General features: G+C 41.2%; 1 protein-coding gene across 1 annotated transcript; it reads right to left on the bottom strand.

Moving 5' to 3' along the window:
• Window positions 1-18614, bottom strand: LOC117714826 (insulin growth factor-like family member). The gene is made up of 3 exons (XM_034511509.3): window positions 18596-18614; window positions 14436-14763; window positions 1-232 (listed from the first exon to the last, which is right to left on the bottom strand). The coding sequence occupies exons 1-3, from the start codon at window positions 18612-18614 to the stop codon at window positions 1-3; spliced, it is 579 nt and encodes a 192-aa protein (XP_034367400.3).
• Between the last annotated feature and the right edge of the window lie 4456 nt (window positions 18615-23070).

Here is a 23070-nt window from a genome sequence, read left to right as displayed (position 1 = left end):
CTAGGAGAGCCGTGGCCTCAAGGTCCATGTGCATATCTCATCCCTGTGTCTGCTCTGGATCATTCTGTCTACAACTCGGCACTGGGCTGCTGCAGAGCGAGGAGAGCGGCAGACAACAGGAATCCCTTTGCACGACTGGATCCCCATTGGTTCCTGCCTTCTTGCCTCACAGTGAGAATGTAGCTTAGCCACAGGGATGCTGCTCAGTGAGGCGGGTTGTGGTTTGGGGAGTCTGTGACAGAGAGATGGAGACATCTCAAAAATTTTAACCCGGAATTGTTCCTGTCTAGGAAACACAGGGAAAAAAGCAGAGACCGAAGGAAAGGCCATCCAGAGACCTCCCCACCCAGGGATCCATCCCATCTGCAAACACCAAATCCCGGACACTATTACTTATGCCAAGAAGCACTTGCTGACAGGAGCCTGGTGTAGCTGTCCTCTGAGATGCTCTGCCAGCATCTGACTAATATAGATGCAGATACTCACAGTCAATTATTGGACTGAGCTCAGGGACCCCAGTGGAAGAGTTAGGGGAAGGAATGGAGGAGCTGAAGGGGATTGCAACCCCATAGGAAGAACAACAGTATCAACCAACAAGACCCCAGAGCTCCCAGGTAGTAAACCACCAACCAAAGAGTATACATAGGTAAGTCCAAGACTTTAGCTACGTATGTAGCAGAGGACTGCCTCATCTGGCATTGGTGGGAGCGAAGGGTCTTGGCCCTGTGGAGGCTTGATGCCCCAGAGAAAGGGGATGCTAGAGGGATGAGGTGGGAGTGGGTGGATGGGTAGAGGAGATCCCTCTAGAGGCAAAGGGGAGACCGGGAAGGGAAGGAGGCAACATTTGAAATGTAAATAAATAAAATAACAGAGAGAGAGGAAGGGGGAGAGAAACACAACAACTCAAGCCCCAGAGACAAGATTCCTATTAACGGGAGGTCCCTGCACAGCCTCTAACTCAGCTGTCCTGCAGCAAAAGCCCCGTAATAGTCATGTCAAAATGAAATAGTGACAGTAAAGCAACAACATCAATAACTTTTTAGTCAAATTAATGTAGTGCATACACATACTCTCTTACATTTGCTTGCATGAGGTTACCCCATTCTCTGATCGGTGTTCTAGTGCCATCTAGTGACCAGTTTCTAAAATGCGACTCAAAAATACTAGGCAGGGTGGTTGTGCTGTTTTGAGTATAAAGGTACATAGTACATAGTATTACTTTAGATGTTAGGAAACGTGCTTTAAACGTCCTGACCACATGATATAAAAATGTGTTTAGATAGATAATCCACAGAATGGGAAAGGATACATATAAATTAAAGATTAGTTAAAAGCCTGGCACAGTGACCACCATTTAATCCAGCAGATCAATTTCTGTGAGTTGGAGGCCAGCCTGGTCTAGCAAGCTCCAGTCCAGCCAGGGCTACATAGTGAGGCTTTATCTAAAAATAAAAATCATGTAAGAAATTAATACCTAGAAGATAGCACCTAAAATCATCAAAAGAAACATTCGAATATCAAATTAGACAAAGATCCAAATAGATATTTATACAATGAATATACACAAGTGGTCAGTAACCTGAGAAAATATATCCAATCTACAGATCCCAGAGAAAACAAAGCTCTAAGGACTTCAGACTCAACTAGAATTGTTTAGGAAAGAAAAGGAAGATCAACTGAGAAGTTTTTCAAGAAGTTGAAAGCCATGCATGCACCTTGCTACTGTAACTCTGACACTGCTCAGTGGCTCTGAGAAGAATGTAGCGGTTTTTCAGAAACGTTGTAGAATTATTGTGTGACTCAGCAGCTGCAGTTGTGAACATACAGCAAATACAACTGAAAGGAGCAGCACCCAAAGCGGAAGCAACCCACGTGTGCATCAAAGGAAGGATAGAGAAGTGAATGTGGCCGGTCTATATGTAGAATGTTATTCAGACATAGACATTCTGGTTTTGTTCCAACATGATAAATATTGATGATACTATGCCAAACAAAATAAGCCAGACAGATTTATTATCACATTTTAAAGTTGTTATTAGTTATTTGAGAATTTCTTACAATGTATTTAGATCATTTTTCATCCCTTCCTCAAATTCTTCCCAGATTCATGCCCCATCCCTTCTCCCTGAACTTTGTGCTCTTTTTTAAAAAATCAATTCCAGTTTTTGTTGCTCCTATGATCCTGGATACATGGCATTCCGATGGAGAGCAATCCCTGAGTGAGAAAGTAAATCATTTGGATGAAGAGATGCAGGTCCCCAGTGCTCAGAGTGTGTTTACAAATCCCTCAGATGTTGAGGTTCCCAGTGGATGCCCGAGTACCTAAAAGTCTCTTCATAGGAGCTCATGACAGACCTAAGTTGTTTGTAAAACAAGCTCACACTGTGGCCACTCCAGTGAGCCTGAGAAGTACACTTGAAATCTTGGATCTTTCTCCAAAATGTCACAGGGGAAGTTTGTAAGACTGAGTGTGAAGTTAGGGAGGGTGGCTAGAGATCAGGGAGCTGGCCCACAAGCAGAAATTCCTGGTGACAGTCTTCCTGAGACTCAGGACCTTTCTAACTAAAAGGGAAAAAAAAGCAAAACGGATCTGCATAAGCTGAAGCCAGACAAAATCTCAGCACACAGAAGGAATGTGGGCTTGAAGCTTGCCTCTTAGCTGAGTAGCTGTAGGCAATTGGTAGCTGATGGGAGAGATAGAACCCACCTTATTTGAAGGTGTGGCCACTGGTAAGTCAGTCTCACTCCTATGAATAACCATACATGTAAGAATATATGAGTAGCAAAGCTGGACTTGCTGGCTTTTATAAAACAGAACACAAAGTTGATTGAGTGATGGATCTGGGAGGAGTTAGAGGTGGGCTGAGTAGGATCAAAATGTATTGTATGAACCTCTTAAAAGAAGAGAGTGGGGTATAGAGAAGCAAGCGACACACATGAATGCACCAGGCATGATGAAATAAGATGAAACACAGGAATTATCTTGAGCAGCTGTAGATATGCGTCAAAGCCAGGAGCTTCAGCCCTTATGTCTTTGAGACCTTGCTCTGCTGCCTAGACAGGAATACAACTTCTTACTTCAGTTTTCAGAATGGATGAGTCATGGTGGATTCTTTACTCATTATGTTTTTTTTTTTTAAAAAACATATTTTAATTTATTCTTTGAAAAATTTATTCATGTATACAATGTATTTTGATCACATCAAATCTGGGACTGTGAAAATAAAATTTGAAAGCAGTGTTGAAACAATAACAAAAAATTCATGGTCAGCAAAAACCACCAACAATTTGTTAAATTTAGTCATAATAAAATATTAAGTCCCTGCAGGGGCAGGGTGACCAAAAATAAAGGCATGCAAGGGCGTCCAAACAAGCCCAAGTGAGTAATGGGCTATCTGGTGTTTACTTCTCTCTCCCTCCCTTTCTGGGAGGTCCGAGGTTCTGCAAGTTCTGCCAGTTCTGCAAGTTGCTGATGTTTGAAATATCCAATCATGTGTAGCCGCGTGAAAGTGCAACCAATCATATGTAACTGCGCCAAATTTTCCCGCTCTCCCCAACCCCCTACCGATAAATATCCCAAGTTTCCTGGGTCTTGGGTCGGAATCTCTATCTCCTGCGTGAAATATGTTCCAGCCCGAGGGCCCTCATCATTAAACCTCCTCTGCAATTGCATCAAGATGGTTTCTCGTGTGTCCTTGGGTTTGTGCTGAAGACCCCCAAATTAGGGAGACCCTTACTCAAGTCTTGGGAAATCACAGCCACCCAAGAACTCTCGCAAGACACCTACCTGGATGCAAATGGCAGAGGCTTTATTAGGGAAATAGGCCAGCGGTCAAACCGCAAGCTCTCTTGCAAGAGCAAGCAAGGTTTGGCACTGAGTGATGGGTATGGGGTCTTTTAAAGAGCAAAACCACAAACCAGGGGAGTGGGGAGGGGGTGAGGAGTTGCCAAGGATACATAACATAAGAATAGTGATACATTCCAAAGAAACCCACCCTAAAAGGCCATGAAAATTACCCAGTACAATCATTTTCTCAAAAATGTGGTTTCACCAAGTCACTGCCCTACCTTGTATTCTCACTAGCTCCAGCTATAAAGTCACAGTCCTGTCATTGTGTTTTTACCACCTGAATGACTTTCACTCCTTACAGCCAGTTCCTGGACCTGGCCTGGCTTGTTTCAGAGAAAATTTTCCATGTCCCTAAAAGAACTTAAAAGGCATCTATATATGTATATATTCTATAAAAATGATTTTTATAATTTTTCATTCTTCAGAGCCAGGGCAGCTAGACAAACAGCCGCAGCAAGATTATTCACCTGAGAGTTAATTGTTTTTTTAAAAGAGAAAATTTTCCATGTCCCTAAAAGAACTTAAAAGGCATCTATATATGTATATATTCTATAAAAATGATTTTTATAATTTTTCATTCTTCAGTGCAGGTCTGGACTTGGGTGAGGGTCCCCTTTTGGGGTCTTTCAGGACAAAAGCCCATTGATGAGGAGGCCTTAGACCCTGGATAAGAACCGGCTACTATATTTTGCTATGGACATCAACTGCTTTTTAAGCTTTTATCTTTATTGGTATTGATTGCAGCAGCTCTGAGCCCTCATCAAATGACATTCTCTTTGTAGTGAACTAAGGTTGAAACAGAGACCACAACTGGTCAAGTTTCTGAGAATAAGTGAATGCTGAATGCTTGGTTTTAAATAAAATACCTATATTATACCTCCTGCATCATCTACCCTAGCCTTGGAAATAGGTTAATTTCTCTCTCGTTAACACTATGCTTTTCTTCAACAACTTCAAGCATGCTTATGGATGACTGGGCTTGCATGATCATTGGTGGGTAGCAGGGTGGTAGGGATGAATGGCAGGAGCTGGTTCTCAGCAAACCTACTTTAAGTCACTGCTCTTTACTTTGGGAGCTGTGTTTCCTAGGCTCTACTCCATCTGGCTTTGGGCTCCATAGCATGTAGGCAGAATAAGTGTGGGGAATTATTGGGAGATTTGGAGAAAGAACAATGTACTTCTGTCTTGCTAGCCTCACCAGTGTGGATCAGAAAGAATGCAATTGGTGATTTAGACCAGTGAAATCGGATGTGCATATAAAGCGGCTGAATCAGAGATGTCCAAGGCTTCCTTTCTCAAAGTGTTAAGGACAGCCTTTTCACAATGACTCTCTTTGGATTTGCAGAGCTACCTAAACATGGTGAGCTACAAGTCTGGCTTCTGTTCCTGGCACATCTTTTTGATCAAGAGTTGACATGACTGCCTTGACAAATTACAAGGGTCTTTGTCACTGCTGTGTTTTTTGATTAGTAGGCATCTATTTCCTGGGTTGATGATTTAGCTTTAACTTTGCTTGCAGCAAAATGCAGTGGTAAGAGTAATTTCTTCTTCCAGTGGAATCGTGTGGAGATTCAGTTTGCAGTGGAGTATACTCTTTTATTTCAGACAACTTTTATAACCAAGATAAACCCCAGTTTTAGTGAAATAAAATTGGATCCAAGTAAAGAACTTCCCAAAGGGGTTCTGAGTGAGTACCTTGATGTGTAAATGTGGGACACGTGATCTCCTGGGTACACCCATGTGAGCAAGTGTGGGGCTGCAGGGAAGAGGTGGCAATCACTCTGCTCTTTTTTGTTTTTCTTATCCATAAGTTGTTATCTTAAACCTACCAGATGTTTCTCTGGTTTCAATGTTGTGGGAAGTATGGCATGTGTTCCAGGCCAGGAATCTAGTAGGGAGCAGAGAGCCGCCTACTGTCTTGGGTGGCTACCTGGGTTCCAGGGAGACTCTGGAGCTGCTCTGCCTTACCGAGTTTCCTGCTGTGACACACAATGTGAGCTAGCTTTGACTGGATTCAGCTAAGGGAGGACATACAAAAAAGGAAAATATCATTTCTTTCTTCTTTTGCCCTATTCCTACCTTGTTCAGCACATCTAGTAGCAGATGAAACTCCATCCCCTTAGACTCAGGCCACAGTCTGTTCTACCGTTTAATGAGCCTGCCTGGGTTCTCCACACCCCTTCTTTTTCTCTTCTTAATCACTTCCTGTTCTTTCCATTCCTTTTGCTTCTCTGCAAAGGAGTTGCTGTGATTTCCCATTGTCACCAATCTATGTGTATCTTCTCAATCAACATCATAAACAATTCTTCATCTTAAAGTCTCTTGATTTTAAACACTTTATATGATTTTACTTATATAAGGTAACTGTGGTTAAGTAGATGCTTTGATAGAAATAACTTTGTAAATCTTTGTTATAACAGAACTTAAATAATGTTTGTAGGGTAGGGGATGTTAGTGGTAGAGCAATAGCCTAAGATGCATGAAGTCCTTGGTGTTAACCTTGGTACCAGAGGGAAATAGTAAAGAATCATATGATTTGCAGACAAAGTAATCAAAATATTAACTGCTTAGAGCCTTCCTGGTCACTTCAAGCCAGTATGATAAAAAATAGTGGCATTCATACCATAAAGGACAAATTTCATGGCTGAGGTGATAGATTATGTTTTACTGAAACACTCATGGCTTGGTAAGAACTCTCAGGATTTGCATAGCTACTGAAATATGGTGAATATGGAGCTTATCCAGAGTTTAAAACTCTGAAAATTATAAGTCTCATGTGGACATTGAAGCTAGGACTCTCAATGAAACTTAAGAGCACATAAAGAACTAAACTGGTCTGTTAAAACCACCTTGGGAGTCTTGAGACTTTGGTATACTAAAACAAGTAAACCTGGCTGCTACGATGAGTAGGAAGCATAGAGAGAAAGAACATTGTAGTGACTAACACTGTTATGTGTATAGTGACCACTGCTGTGTTTTCTACCATTTCAAATACATGAGGAGATTCCTGATTTAAACTTTAGTTTGTTTCTTCTCTGATCATATCCAGTAACAACCTACCACCCTAGATGATAACAACCACACCACATCAAATGACTACAGCATCCATACCAACTTAAGGGAGTAGGGCAATTTCTTCTTGTTGAATTGGGGTGAAAAATTCCTGTTTGGAGCCCAAGGAAAAATGGTTAGTCTTAAAAACACTAGTTATAGCATTTGTTGCCCAGTCTCTGTGTTGCCTGTCCAGTCTATGTGTTGTCCAGGCTCTGTCTGATCTTTAGATCAATGTTTTCCCTTTCCACAGTAGCTTTGATACCCTGGAAGCCTTTGTGTTTAATTGCAACCAAAATCTGCTTGTTCTCATCTATAATACTGTATTCTCCAGCATCAATGTATCTGCTACTTTGAGCTCTGAATATTTCTTTTAGCCTTACCATTTCTTTGGAAATGCTCAAATTCACCACAATTAAACATCAGATATTTCGATTCCTAAAACTTCTAGCTGCAATTTGCCTTATGATATTAGCATGATGCTCCTGAGAACCAACACCAATTGTCTCTCTTATCTAGTCATCTATCAGGGCTCCTCATGTTTTCAGTGGTATGATTGCTCTCTTACATTAAGTATTTACATTTTCAAATGCCAAGATCTCTATCAATGACTATTTGTTTTCAGGGTCTGATATGGCTCTATTTACAGCTGACCCCAGTTTCTGTAAGAAGATAGTAAAGGCTTCTGCAGGATCTTAATTTCTATGTTATCAACACAATGTTTTCCTTCAATTGCTTAAGAATGTTGATGGATGTCTGGACCACCATGACCACTGGAACAAAATAGGCTGCTGGTAGGGATGGATGAGAGAAGGAGCTGTTTCTCAGCAATGCTATTTCACACTCACTTGCCCTTACTAGGGACTTGTGTTAGCAGGCTCCACTTCATCTTGCTTTAGGATGCATTCCAGCTAGGCAGAAAAAGAGTGTGGGATTATTGAAAGATCTGGGGAAAGAACAGGTTAAATCTGTCTCATCAGCCCTTTCAGCAAGGATGGGGAAGAGTTCAATTAATGACTTGGACCAGTGAACTGGGATGTGAGTCTGAAGTGGCACAATCAGAGCTGCCCAGTGCTTCCTTTCTCAGTGTTTTAATGGCAACTTATGATCGTTTCTCAAAAGTTTTTTGATTTTCTGAGCTATATAAACATGATGGATTGCAAGTCTCGCTTCGATTCCTGGCACTCCTTAATTCTAAAGAACTGTGGGCTGCCTGGAGAAGTTCCAGAGACCTTTATCACTGCTATGATTTTTAGTTAACAGGCAACGACCTGCTGGGTTTGTGACTATTTAGAATTTAGATTTTGCTTGCTGCAAGTATACAGTGTTAAGAGGAATTGGTTCTTCCAGCTGATTTGGATGGAGATTCAGTTTTCAAGTGAGAGTACTCCTTTATTTCAGGCAACTTCCACAGCAAAGATAAATAGCACATTTAGTGGAATAGAATCGGATCCAGGTCATTTAAAGAGACTACACTTCCCAGGGTTCTGAGTAAGTACAATGACATTTATATGTGTGTTTTGTATTTGTGTAAGATTCATGATATCCAGTGACACAGAATTAGTCAAGTGTGGGGTTGGTGGGGGGAGTTGAAAATCACTCTGATATTTTTCATTTTTGTTCCCTAATTGGTAAGCTTACTCCTGCTGAATGTTTCTCTGGTCCTAATGTCAGCTAGCTTCAAGTCAATTTAGCAAACTGAGGACATAAGCAAAATTTTGGAATGCGCAAGGAGGGAAAAAATGTCCATGTCTTTTGCCCCAATCCTGCCTTTTTGAGCACATCTAGTAGTAGATGAAACTCCATCTCCTTAGATGTAGGCCAGAGCAGTCATTCTTTATATCTCATCCTTCATCACTGAGCCTTCCTTCAGTTTTGAACACCCCTCTGTATCTGTTCCCTTCCCTTTCCTTCTCTGTAAAGAAGTTGCTATGACTCATCATTGTTGCCAATCAGTCTATGTGTAGCTTCCCAGTTGACTATATAAACTATTCCTCATTTAAATTCTCTTGATTTTAAATAATTGATGTGATTTTTCTTATATTAAGGTAATCCTATTTAAAATAGATTTCCTTGAGAAGAATGTATTTGTAAAACTTTGTTGTGACAGAATTTAAAATGACATGTATGGGGTGGTGGTTGTGAGTCAGTAGTAGAGAACACTTGCCCATGGTCCATGAAGTGTTGAGTGTTATCCTCAGCACCACAGTGAAACAGAGTCTTATGTCTTTTAGGCAAAGTACTTAACAAAATAAAATTATTAACTCTTTTCAAGTTTCCTGATTATTTCAAGCAGGTATGATCAAAAGTGTGTGAGTTTATGGCAAGAAGAGTGGATTTGTAGGGTTTTAATTTACATGCTTTTATTGAGCTACTTTGAGTTTTATGGCTGAGGTGATGAATGTTTCATGTTTTTACTGAAATGCCCAAGGCTTAGTGAGGACTTCCAAGATTTTCAGAGCTACAGAAACATGGTAAATATCAGGCATATCCAGAATTTAAAACTCTCAAAATTGTATGTCTGATGTGGAGATTGAGAGTAGGAATCTCAATGTAATTTAGGGATGTCTTAGAGAACTAACAGGTCTGTTAGAAAACACCTCTGGAGTTTCGTGTGAAACACAGGAGACTTGGCGAATAAAAACAGGTGAACTTGGCTGCTCTAGTGAACAGCAAGTGTAGAGACGAAGAATTATAGTGTCTCACATCCTATGTGTATAGTGTCCTTTGGTGTGTTGGCCACCATTGCAACTGTATGAGAAATCTCCAACTATAAAGGAAATTTGTATAGCATAATTGCATAAAGGTGTGGAATAATTTGCTGGGAAAATTGAATAGCATTTTCTATGATGGAGCACAACTTAGTATAAGAACTTCATAGCCCTATTTTTGTGGAGGCACACAATTATAGGAGTGATAACCCTGTTTTTCTTTTCTTTTGTTTTTATTGAAAGGGTAGTGGGACTTCATCGCAAAAGGCTTTTGTAAAATTGGTATAAATATAAGCCAAGTGTGGATCCCCCTTTCCATGGTGAGAACTAAAGTCCTGAAACATAAAACCTGGAGTCCAATGCTTGAACAAAATGGTTTTGGGGAGAGAGTTTCAGAGTCTGTCTAGTGTGGCATGAGTGCTAGCTTGAGTTATAAAGGTCTGTTCTAACAGCATGGTAGGAGAGGAAAGATCTGAAGCACAAAGCTCCTTGGTGGTGGGGCAAACATCAATAGGTCATGGCTCTAGGTACAAGAGTCCTAAGGCAGGATGGAAAATTCTTCTAGAGTAATTTTCAATTATGTCTCGCATGCTCAGCAGTTAACTTGGGCACCCTTTATAGGGAAGATGATGTTAGGACACCAGAAGGCAGTTGTGTTTCCATTTATTCTGAACTGAGTGTATCCAGTGAGGCATGATTCAACCTTTTAGCAATTCACTCTTACAGAGCTATTATTTTGAGAGGTTCCTATGGGTGCAAATGTTTAAATGGCTCTTTATATTATGATAATACAGATGCCATTGGAAGTTCTTTTTAGAGGCTGTTCTCTTAAGTGAAAGAACTTCTAAAAATGGGTTAGACAGAATTTAGAGACATTTGTGCCCCTCTTTTTGGCTATGAGACTATTGCAACAATGGTTCCAAAGAAATTAGAATTTCTGCAGGGATATCATGCTGGAAGAAGGAAACCAATCAGAAGGGTAACTATCCTTCAGCAGAGATTTTATACAATTTTGACAACTTGTCAGATCATTTTGTAGGAGAGAATGAAGCCATGACAATGGTGATGAGTGGGACAATACCTTGACCCAGGATGGCTTAACTATGGACATTGTGGTCATCTATATAAACCTAAACTCCATGTTAAGACTCTGAATATGTCATGTGTTCATGAAAAAGATGACAGATAGATGAGTGCTAGATAGACAGATAGATAGAGACTGTCCTTCCTTGTTCTTCCCAATGCAATTTCACTGAATGAGCCTGCTTTCCATCCTTCCTTGTATCTTTAATTGGACTATGAGAATGGGTGGCTAAATCTGGCTTGATAGGGCTGTCATTCTCTTACCCTAAAATCTCCAAGAAGGTCAGTCTCTTTCTCCTTGGTTAAATACTTCTATTCTATGGTAGTGTCTGTTTCTACTATTCTGCAATTGAATTATAAACACTGGGATTGCCATTAGGCATAAGTTGATGTAGGATATATCAGACAATAGCAGTGTAGTCACTCCAGAATCTCACCATTTGTGGCTTGAGTCACCTCATGTTGTAATATTGCTTCTTGGTGAATCACATGAAAAGGGTACCTATTGTGTTTTCCGCACAATGATTTAATTTTCACATGCCTGGTTTTATCCCTTCCCAAGCACCCACATGGGCTCCTTGCCAAATACATGGTGGAACTGGGCATTGGTCTAGATAGTTTCCTAATGCACTGAATATTCATGTAGACTTTTCCATGGCAAAACATGTTATCACTATAACTAAAATCTGAGCCTCTGGGCCATGGATTCTCATGAACAGATTTCAGTAAAGACATTTCTTATATCTTGAAAGACAGAATTATTATTGGCTTTTTAAAAATGATATTTACTTATTTGTATGCCAGGGTAAGTACATGGAGGTATGAGTGAATCAGATCTCTCCTTCCATCATGTAGGTTCTGAGAACTGAACTCAGGTCATCCGGCTTAGTAGCAAGTGCCTTTACCCACTAAGCTATCTTGACAGCTCAGAGTTATCATTTTACACTGACACATGAGATCAAGGTTTTGGTTTGCATTCATGAGTCAGAAAGCAGAAGCACTTGACCATGTCTGTCTATATGCTTGACCTGACTTGGGGACCTAACTAACCTTTGGTAATCTTTCAGAATCATGCTTCACTTGACTGAAGACATTTCTATCATTACCAATTGCAATCAATTTGAAAGTGAGAAGTAGAGCTTGTTTTCTGACATCAGGAGCTGTTCTGGCCTCCCAGAAAGGCTTGCTGTTCACAAAGCAACTGTATCAGGCCACTCTGTGACTCTAATGGATACAGCCAAGTGTCAGGCCACTTCATAGCCATGTCTTCACATGGACAAGAACATTAACAGTATTCAAACCACAACACCTAGGAGCAAACATCCCTCCACCTGTGCTAACACTGGTGGCTTGTGATCTCTACTAACTATAATCATATAATCCTTCTCTCATTCTACACAGCAGTTAGTAAGTCACTGTATCAGTCAGCTTGAGCTGCCAAACAAAACACACAGCTTCACAAATCAGGCAACAGATATACTTTGACAATTCTGAGATGCCAGATGTGTGATTTTCCTGGGGAGTTGTGCCACAAACATGTACTCACCTTACATGAGGAACTGAGGGTTTACGTAACAGTTTAACAATGGTACAACTTTTTAACTAATCAGTTTATTTGGGTTGTAAGGACAAGAGTGTGGGCAAGGGGTTACTGACAGGACAGGGAGGACTCAAAGGCAGCTGTATTACTAAAAGGCCAAGTCCAGCCTGGTGACCACTCACAGGAGGTGTAGCTCCGGAGCTCACGGCAGAACTGCAGACATCTTGACTGGTTGAGAGTCTTTTCTCTCAACCATAGTTTGTTGCTTCTATAAAATTGAGAGTATCCTGTGGATCTTGATCCTTTCCCTTTTCCTAGATTTTTGTTCAGGTCTGGAGCCTCCTGGGCATCCAGGAGGGGTCATTTGTAGAAAATTACTACATATGCCCCACAGCTTGAATTTTTGTGAGGGTCACATGCCTGACTTGTATGTAGCTGCCTTTTTTGTGGTCTCCTGGACTCTGGAGTGAGTACATTTATGTTTAGTTTCATTGAAATACAATAATTTTAGAAAGTTATGGGAGAGCATTCTGACACATGCTTAAGTGAACAATATTTAAGTGAACATTGTAACAAGACAAATATCACTGCACTCCAGTTCTTCAGGTGTCCATTCTTCAAGTGAGAACATTCAGGAACTTTCTTGCAGAAAAAAGCAGACTCTCAAGGCTGTCCAGGGAAGAAGAATTAGAGTTGAGATTCCCAAAACACAGGCAAACACACATGACTAGAAGGAAGATGTGTGTGTGTGTGTGTGTGTGTGTGTGTGTGTGTGTGTTTGTGTGTGTATATGCATATGGGGAAGCACAAGTGTGACATGAAAGTAAAAGTGAAGGTGACAGACCATGTGAATATAGTAAAACACATTGTTTGAAAATGCCCAAATGACATTTATTATACTGTACACTGACTTAGAAAATAAAAATGAGAAACACAACAAGCTGTCAAACATAGACCCCAGTGTGTGTGTTTGTAATTCACAAGTGCCATTTTAATAAATGTTCCTGCTGTCAAAAGCTCTTGTTTAACATATTTAACTTTTTAATCTTCATTTTTTATGTGTGTGTGTTTTGCTCTCATATGCCAGTGCACCATGCATATGCAATGCCTGCAGAAGCCAGAAGAGGGCAACCTGGGACTGAAGATACAGACAGTTGCAAGACTGTGTGTTGAGGATGTACCTCAGATTATTTGGAAGAACAATGGGCGTTCCTAGTTATAGAGACTTCTCTCTAGTACTCAAATTACCTTCTTAATACTTTAATTTATACTCATACATATCTGCTCTCAACCTCAATGATGGACACTTCTTTTTGCAGTAGGTAATGGTTGTTAGAGGCTATTAACTGGTCCACATGCCGAAAGCAAGTGACTGTGAATCCCCAGCTATGGATGGATCTTCTGCATCAACATCCCCAACCAAGGCTCAGGGAGCATATTGGAACAGTGTGTAGTAAGAATGCAAGAGGTTAGGGAGGAGAGCCATGAAATCCTGGCTTCCAGATATGATGTGGCTGAAGCACACATCATTTCATAGCAACTGTGATTGCTTACACAAGACCTAGACAAGTTCAAATCAGTCAAAATTCCAGTATATATCGGATATGGGGATACTTGAGGCACCACCCCAGGCTGAGAAGCTATTGACAGCTGAGGTATTGTGGGGAAGGGACAATGTTTTTCCCCCTTTGGTGATATGGCATAGGTTTTAACTCATGTCCCAGTAGTTAATTAAGTAGGGAGAGAGGGAACCCCCGTGAGACTTGCCTTCTCCCATGCTTGGCTGTTGACAGGCTTGATCTCCCACAGTCAACTGAAGTAAGACTGAGCTTGCCAACAGCCTGGTCTCTTTAGAATGTTTCCTGAGCCTTAGAAGAAGCTGTATAAACATTGTGTTTACAACCCAGCACTCAGCCTTCATTTTGGTTGGTGATTGCATAGATCCTGAAGCCTACTTGGGCACTACTTTATCTCATAAGAGAAAGTTAGTTTTTTTTCAATATCTTCTCCATGAAAAATCTTTTTTGCTACAAAGGAGAAAGCAAATTGAAGAATCAGAGAAGGGAATGAATAAAAGAACCCGAGAGTTTGTTAGCAACAAGAGTAGGGGGCAAGGGTTTTCTTAAAGAGATATACTCACACATCCCTCTTTTCCATTTTCATATTTAACCCTATACACAGACAGGAAGAGGGTACTCACCTTTCACATTCCCTGGAGATAGGGGATGAATTGCAATGGGATCTCTCTCCCTGAACTTTCAGCTTGACAATAAATTTCTTCTTGTGGCTATAGGACTCAGGACAGCAGAGCTCAAAGCAGGGCCAGTAGAAGCATCTAGGGCCACAGAGGTTAATCCTCTTAAAGGGCAGGATGGTGTCATCAACACAACACTCCTCTGAGGTGTTGTAAAATCTGCCATCACACTTGGGATTGCACTGACATGAGCCAGGGTCTGAGAAAGTTGGGGATTCTTGAGCTCCTGTAACTCCTTCAAGTATAAACAGGAATACTGCAATAAAGACAGCACCTGAGAAGTATGAGAGAGAGAGAGAGAGAGAGAGAGAGAGAGAGAGAGAGAGAGAGAGAGAGTCAGAATGTGCACAGCAGAGCAGCTAGTGATGATCAGAGTCAAGGACACATAACCAGGACCTTGGTGGCCAGTGGTGATTCTGAATGGCTTTTGTGACTGATTCTAGATGTGGTTCTGGTGTGGGCTAATACATAGGAAATGCAGAATGCTGGGAAGAGGGGGAAGTTTGTGAAGTCTGCAAATAGAAAGAAAGATTTCACTTAGAGATGCTAGGTCTATGGTTATGAGGGAGACCCTGGGAATTGAACAGGAAAGGCAGGATTAGTTTGAAGTTTAGAGGTGCCTTAGAGTTTTTCTGGACTATCCTTCCAGAAGATTCCAGACACCATGATCCTGATCAGGCTTCAGTGTAGTAGATAGCAGAGAAAGAGAAGAGTGTGTTTCCAACTGGAGCTGTTATAGTAAGCCTGAAAACAATGAAGACCTTGATGTAGACTGAGCATATAGTATATAGAGGGAAGTTTTGATAGGTCCATAATGAGATGGTCAGTTAGCTATCAAGGAACAGCTGGTGCTTAGAGGTTCCTTATGTGTAGGTGAGGGAAAGACTGGGCAGTGTTTCCCTATTGGAGAGTTTGTCAACAGCTTTCCTAGTAAGGTGTTCAGTAGAATCATGTTTAAAATGTTTTTACTTCCTTATAGTTATTATTATTATTATTATTATTATTATTATTATTATTATTATTATTATTATATGTGTGTGTGTGTGCCACACACACATAGGTTGGCAGGCACACACACACACACACAGTGAGGGGAGGAGCACGAGGATGTGAAAGGAAGTGGGTGGACATCATGGAGTCAGGTCTCTCTACCTTTACATGGGTTTTGCCAATGGAACTCAGGCCAAGTGAAAGCTTGCTTACAGTCACTTTTATGTGCTGAGACATCTCAACAGCCCCATGTTTAATAAATACATAAAAAGAAAACCTTTCTATGTACCCATTCATGTATGTGAATATGTGTGAAAATATTGCAGAAGAGTGACGTTCAGAGGACAATCTCTGGTGTTAGCCTTTACTTCCTGCCTTTTTTGAGATAGGGTCTCCTGTTGCCTGCTGTGCATTCCAGGCTGCTGGTTCTTAAGCTTCTTGAAGTTTCTCTCAGTCTTTTCATGGGAGTCCTGGGAGTAAATTACAGTCCTGGCTTTACATGGGTTCTGAGTATTAACTCAGGCACTCATACTTGAACAACAAACATTTTACACACTAAACTATCTCTTTGGCCCCAGAGCCACACTTAAAAGTTTCAGAGTAGAATTTTATTGAATCTGGAACTGAATTAGAGACACTTTGGTAAACTAATTTATGTTCATGATTTACTGGACCCACTCTTACCAGGAGCTGCATGGCTTCTCCTGTGCTCTGAGGTGTCAGGATCCACAACCCTCAGTGACTCATAATGACTTACAGAAAGTTCAAGAGCACAAGGACATTAATACTCATAGCATTTGATTTTTCCATGGCCGAACAACTTGCTTGAGGCTTGGTAGTTTTTATAATCAGACAATGAATTCTGGCTCAAGGTCATAGAGGCTGGAAAGTCACAGGCCACACAGCAGCCTTTAGACAGGACTATGTTTCTTCAGCTCTGTGTGGATATTTTGGAAAGAGAGGTCATGAGAGGCAACCTGCTTTTTTTCTGTCATTGCTGCCATGCACTGACATCATTTCCTGTAAAATGGCTCGGTCTTCATGCTTTAAAACAGCTTATAGGTGCTACCCTGAGTCACTTTATCATTTATCAACTAAGATTTTATGACATAAACATTTAGGGGACACACTCAAAACCATGTAGTAGTCAAAAAACATCAGAGTATTGTTTTTAATCTGTGTGATATTTGGGTGACTTGCAATTATCTGCCTAAAGTAATCTAAGGGGCTAGAGAGATGCTCAGTGGAGTCAGAACTTATTTTTCAAGCAGCAAGACTTGAATGTAAATCCACAGAGCCTATGGAAAAAGCCAGGCATGACCTTGCACATCTATAACCTAGATTTTGAATAGAGACATAAGGATCTGAAAAGCTTGCTGGCCAGCTAGAGTAATCAAAACAGCAAGCACTGGGTTCATTGACAGATCTTGTCTCAAGGCAATGCAATAGAAGGCAACAGGGAGACACTCACTTATCTTGTTCTCACTTCCGTGTGCAACTCTCATGGGCATTGGAACCCACACAACTCATAAACATGCAACACACGCACACACACATACACACACACTCAGCAACAATAATAATCAACAATTGTCAAAAATAATCTAGATGAAGTCAGATCTTGTCAGATCTGGCCATGGGTGACTTGGGTGATATTCTTATAGAATGAGAGATGAAGTAGAGGAGAGTGATAGAATAAGAGAGGAGAGAGGGAGGAAGAGGGAGAAGAAGAGGAGAAGAGGAAAGAGAGAGAGGAAGAAGAAGAGAAGAGAAGAGAAGAGAAGAGAAGAGAAGAGAAGAGAAGAGAAGAGAAGAGGAGGCCAGCACATAAGGTTTCCTGTAGGTGAAATTTTAGGGCACAAACAGCCAGACTCTATCCATAATACCTCCGACCCTCAAGCCCTTGCTATATAGTAGGATCCTCACTTGTACATATACCTTACAATGATGAAGGTGAGCAGTCAAGCTTCATGCCTAGGACTGTGAACCTTATGACCCTCTGAATCTTGGAGGCTCAGGACTCCAGGCTACTGTGCTGACAGGCACATCTGGGATGTGCTGCTGGAGCCACAGAGATGGGTGCCAAGGGTAGGGATAGCATCCTTGTTCCCGCTCTTCTCCCCTACTCCAGGTACTGTTTTTATAATTAAAAGGTAGCTATCTGGAGAAGTTATAGAGGGCTTTGGGACCCCTGGCATCCCTTGCCACAGTGTCCCAACTCCTTCCTTTACTTTGGCTTTGAAGTGATCCCTTCTGAGACTGAGCAAAGAAGTTAAAAATGAGAAACAGTAAGGGAGTGAGGCTGATACTGGGGGAACCACCAGGTGGCCATGACTAGTGCCACAAGATCATGATTTTGAGCTTCTTTAGTTGGGTCTAGTGCCTCACACTAGATTTTCAGAGTGGCCATATGGGTATCTGAAGTTGACAAAAAATTTTTGAAGAGGATCTTCGAAGAGGGAGATCTCTGAACTAGTAATGGCTTATCTAGATAGCTGTCTATTAATGATCAAATCAGCCTGGAGTGGGGGAGCAGAGAGGAAACAAGGATGCCATCCCTACCTTTGGGAGGTACCCATCTCCGTGCCCCAGCCTCACATCCCAGATGTGCCTGTCAGCACTATGGCCTGGAGTTCTAAGCCTCCCAGATTCAGCAGGTCATGCTGTTCAGTCCTAGGCATGAAGCTTGACTGCTCACCGTCATCACTGCAGAGCTGTTGAACAGTAGTCAGAGACACCAGCATGTATCATGCGATGGGAAACCAAGAATAAAGTAGGGAAGGGAGGATTCCATAAATTCAATAGAGCTTAGCATGATGGCTTGTACCTTTAATGCCAGCACTCTGGGGCTGAAGTAAGAACATCTCTGTAAATTTGAAGCCAATGTGGTCTAAATAAAATTTTCCAGGACACTCAGAGCTGCATGGTGAGACTCTGTCCCAAATAAATAAATGATAAGAAGAAAGGAAGGAAGGAAGGAAGGAAGGAAGGAAGGAAGGAAAAAAGGAAGGAAGCTAGACAGAGATAGCTAGCTAGCTAGAGAGACAGAATTCACAGATAAATGAGGGATGCTAAACACCCATCTCTCCTTAGGGTACAGGGTACAGGGTACTTACCGGCATTTCTGATCTTCATGTTTATGGTTAGGCTGAGTGATCTTAAGTGGTGGAGTTGTGGAAGAATGATCATCTGGGACTGTGAGCTGTGGCTGACACACACATGATATTTATACCTTATAGGCTATGATTCTCTTGGATGGGTGGAGTTCAAAGTGCTACAGAACAGAAAAAAGACAAAAGAGTCAAGCCAAACAGATAATCATACCTTAGAACATTCCATTGTGTGACTGCTGACTATAAGGGGAGGTGCTGATACTAAGGTCTAGTTCCCTAATTGGTTCTTGACTTGTCAATAAAGAAGGCTGGGGGTTGCAATTGCTGGAGGGAAGGTACTAAGGGAAAAAGGCACACTGGGAAAGGGAGAGGGGCTTTTTGGGCTAGGTTTTGGAATAAGAATTATTCCCGGCAATCATGTAGGGACAAAAGGGAGCTGGGAGGGGTCAGAGCACAGCAGCTCCTGGGCAAGTATTGGTGGCGCTGATCCAGCTAAGCCTGCAAGGGAACTGGGAATGGGCTGGTCATGCAGCAGCTCCTGGAAAAAAACGGTGGCATGAGTTTTAAAACTGCACACAAAGGCTGACTACCTTCTGGATTTCAGGTTAGAAGGGATATCACATCTGGAGACATTCTCCTTTATTTGTGTACAGACTATCACCGAACATCCACTCTTTCTACCTTTTTCACGTATTTTACCCTGAAGCCTTAAGGTCTTGCCCTGCCTGTGGTTGGTTCTGAATTCAGAATTCTGTTGTTTAAGAAGGTACTTGCCTAGCACATGTAAATCCCTAATCCTGCTCCAAGTCGTGCATCAGGTTTTGCAAATTAAACTCTAAGAGAGAAAAGTGAGTCAGAGAACCAGCAGTTTTTGAAACTTCTATTCTAGACCATTATTTAAATTCATAATCTGTATCAAACAACTCTGAAGACTTTTAATTGAAAAACAAAAGTATTTTGCAGTTCTAGGAACTGAGTCTAGGGCCTTGGTCTTCTACCACTGAGCTGTATCCATCAAATGTCAACAATACAGTCACACAAACCAACCCTAAAAGGTGATACTGCCAGTTGCCATGCTAATGTGTGTTGGAGAATTCTCACAAAGCTTCATCCTTAGAAGAAAAGAAAGAATGGATTCAAGGATAGGGAAAATCAATCTTCTTCAAGGATGAATACTGATAGGTTAGTCAATCTAAAAATTCATCCATAAACATGTATGAGCAACACTAAACTAACACAGCAGATTATATTTATAAACATATGTATGTATACAAACACACACACACACACATACACACACACACACACACACACACACACACACACACACACACACACACACACTATGATTAGAAAATACAGGCCATGTGGTGCTAGCCATGTTGCATTTGCAGGGTACAACATACTAGTGCTTCACTGATGGGGCTCTTCTGTGGTAAAGCCTATGAAGACTCCTGGGATTCTACTTTGGCAAGGCCCAAGAAAAACTTTTTTCACTTGGCAAGGGCCTGTGGTGAATTTGGTGGCTTCCATGCTTATTACCTAGATTGTGTGTGTGCTATAAGCTCTCCTTGCTTTTGCTATGCTGTCTATACTCATAGCAATATTTAGTTTTACTTCTCAGTCACCAGCAAGGCAGGGAGAACACAGGCTAAAAGCCCCATGGATGAGTCTATGTAATTTTTCAATATGCTTTTCAGGGATAAGATCCTCCTCTCTTCTTTTTGCTTTTATTGATCCTCAGATGTGAATATTAATTATGGGTATCTTGGGACATGTAATCATTTCCCTAGAGAAATAGCTACAGTCACACTGTGTAGTTGTGGAGGGTGGTAGGTCCTGTTTGCACGCCTGCTCTGAGGAAGCTATGCCTGATCAACAGAGACTTGAAATGGGGAGGCTATGTATGTCTGATCAATAGAGACTTAGAAAATAGGGAAGTTATATCTGATCAATAGAGACTTGAAAATGGTTCTTAGAAAGATGGTATCAGGAATTGATGGGTACATGTCAAGAAAGGTTGCTTGGTACAGTGAACATGTCTGTTGATAATTTAAAAAGTATTATGGCAGAGGAGTGCTATTTCATGACTGGACTTATACCCACAGATGGTTAAACTGTCTTTCACCTTGCATAACTGTGTAACTGCATTTGTTACCAGCTGGGTATGTGCTCATGACTATAGGACATGCCTGGGTAGATATTTATTTTTGGCTTGCTGAAATTTTGTACTCTAGTGCAAAATAAGGTTAGGGGATAATTGACCCAGTGGGAGGGGGAAGGAGGAAGGGAAACTATTTGGGGCTTTTTGTAATGATGGAGCTTTTAAAAATTGCTGATGTTAATAATATAATAAAATTATTTCTTTTAATAAAATAATCAAATGAGCAGGATTATGACTGTATAAACATGGATCGAGCTATTCAGTGCCACTTGTCTGAAAGTCAACAGGTGGTCAATGCCTTTACTTTTGCTGATGTTCCTTCCCTCTTTCAGGACCTGAACCTTGTAGCTGGAGCTGGTCTCTGGCAGAGTAGTGCCCAAGTAGGGACTTGAAGATGGTAGGTAAACATTGGGACTGAGGTGAATAGGATTCTGCATAAGAGTACTTCAGACTCACCAGAAGGACCCCAGGTTTGAGAGAGAGAGAGAGAGAGAGAGAGAGAGAGAGAGAGAGAGAGAGAGAGAGAGAGAGAGAGATCAAAACAAGAATTTGAGAAGTACTGTGCTCTATCCTTCAGAATGGGATCGCATGAGTCAAAGGAAACTATGTACTATGCAGATTATCATAAAACACAGAGTCAAATCTAAAGGTCTTCCTACTAGTCAAGTTTTAGAGTTTTTATAATTTGTTCAGAAAATTTGTCCTTGGTTTCCTGCTGAGAGAACTTTTGATCCAGATGTTTGGCAAAGAGTTGGTGTTGATATTGGGGCTTAGTTCTCAGAACATGGGAATATTAGTACTTTTGCATTGTGGGGTCTGGTTCACACCTCTATGACTCCTGCTAAGGAGGAAGCCTCTTTGGTTCCTGAATTTTATAAATAATTGCAGAAAAAAATCCTTAATTCTTTGAGGGTGCCCATTCCTTTTTCCATGTCTCCCCCTAAACTCTACCTTCTCAAAGGAGAAACTATGAATGATGAGGAGGGACAAGGTGAACCTCTGGATCTTGGAGATGCCTTTGATTTAGAGGAAGAGGCAGTTTGATAGCATAATCCAGATTGGCCTTTTAAAGGGAGAGATAACTGAGACACCGAAGTTTAAATTTAAACCTCTTCTGAGAGCAATAGGATTTTGGGGAGCCACTGCTGATTATGGCCCCTTACACAAGAAAAATTGCAGGCAGCCTCTCAAGTGGTAGAGGAACAACTTAAGACAGGTCACACTGAGCCTTCAAATAGTCCCAAGAACACACTTATTTTTGTAATCAAGAAAAAGTCTGGAAAATGAAGATTATTACAAGACCTAAGAAAATTAACAGTACTATGTAGGAAATGGGAACATTATAGCCTGGGCTTCATTCTCCTGTAGGAGTTCCCAAAGATGATAATATTATTGCTATTGGTCTTTAAGGCTGCTTTTTACTATTTCTCTGTCACTCAAAGGTAGACAGATATTTGCCTTTATCCTACCTTCCCCTAATTTTTTCTAGACCTCACATCAGGTCTCAATAAAAAAATTCTCCTTCAAAGAACAAAAATAGTCCTACATGTCAAAAATTTGTGGATCTGGCCCTGCTTCAAGTTGTACAAGATTCCAAGAACATGTTCTTGCTACATTATTTGGGTGGATGGAAAACTGCACCTTCTTACAAGAGATGCTCCAACATCTCATAATAGCGCTTAATAAATTTGGACTTAAGATGGCTCCAGAAAAATACAGATTCAACCCCCATATTCTTATGTATGAAGAAGGAGAGAGAGAGTGAGTTTGTCACCTCTCAGCCTTTGCAGATCACAACAGACAAACTACAGACCTTAAGTGGATTTCAGACTATTAGGAGATATTAATTGGTCAGATACTATTTGAAATTACCCACTTCCCAATTTAGGCCTCTGTTTGATATACTTAGTGGTGATTCTGAGCCTAGGTCATCAGGGACTCTCACCTCTGAAGCTCAAGAGGCACTCAGGATAATAGATATGGAACCTGAAGTGGCCACCTCTTGTAGCCATACAGAAACCCCCATTAGAGAAATAAGGACACCAACCCATCCACAAAACTTTTGACTCAAAATTTGTCCTATTTACAAAGGATGCAAGGACAGAGATGGAGCAGAGACTGAGGGAATAGCCAACCAATAACTGGCCCAACTTGAGACCCATCTCATGGGGAAGCAACAGTACTTGACACTATCAGTGATTTTCTGTTATGCTTTCAGACAAGAGCCTAGCATACCTGTGAGAGGCTCTACCCAGCAGCTAACTCAGACAGATGCACACACACACAGCCAAACATTGGACAGTGCTTGAGGAGT

The sequence above is a fragment of the Arvicanthis niloticus genome, chromosome 1, assembly GCF_011762505.2.
Source record: "Arvicanthis niloticus isolate mArvNil1 chromosome 1, mArvNil1.pat.X, whole genome shotgun sequence".
Classification (NCBI taxonomy): Eukaryota; Metazoa; Chordata; class Mammalia; order Rodentia; family Muridae; genus Arvicanthis; species Arvicanthis niloticus.
This window is presented reverse-complemented; position numbering and strand designations above follow the sequence as displayed.

Coding starts and splice junctions, on each gene's coding strand:
- LOC117714826 (XM_034511509.3), bottom strand. Junction 233..14,435: donor ATCTCCAGGGAATGTGAAAG/GTGAGTACCCTC, acceptor TCTCTGTCACAG/ACTCCCCAAACCACAACCCG.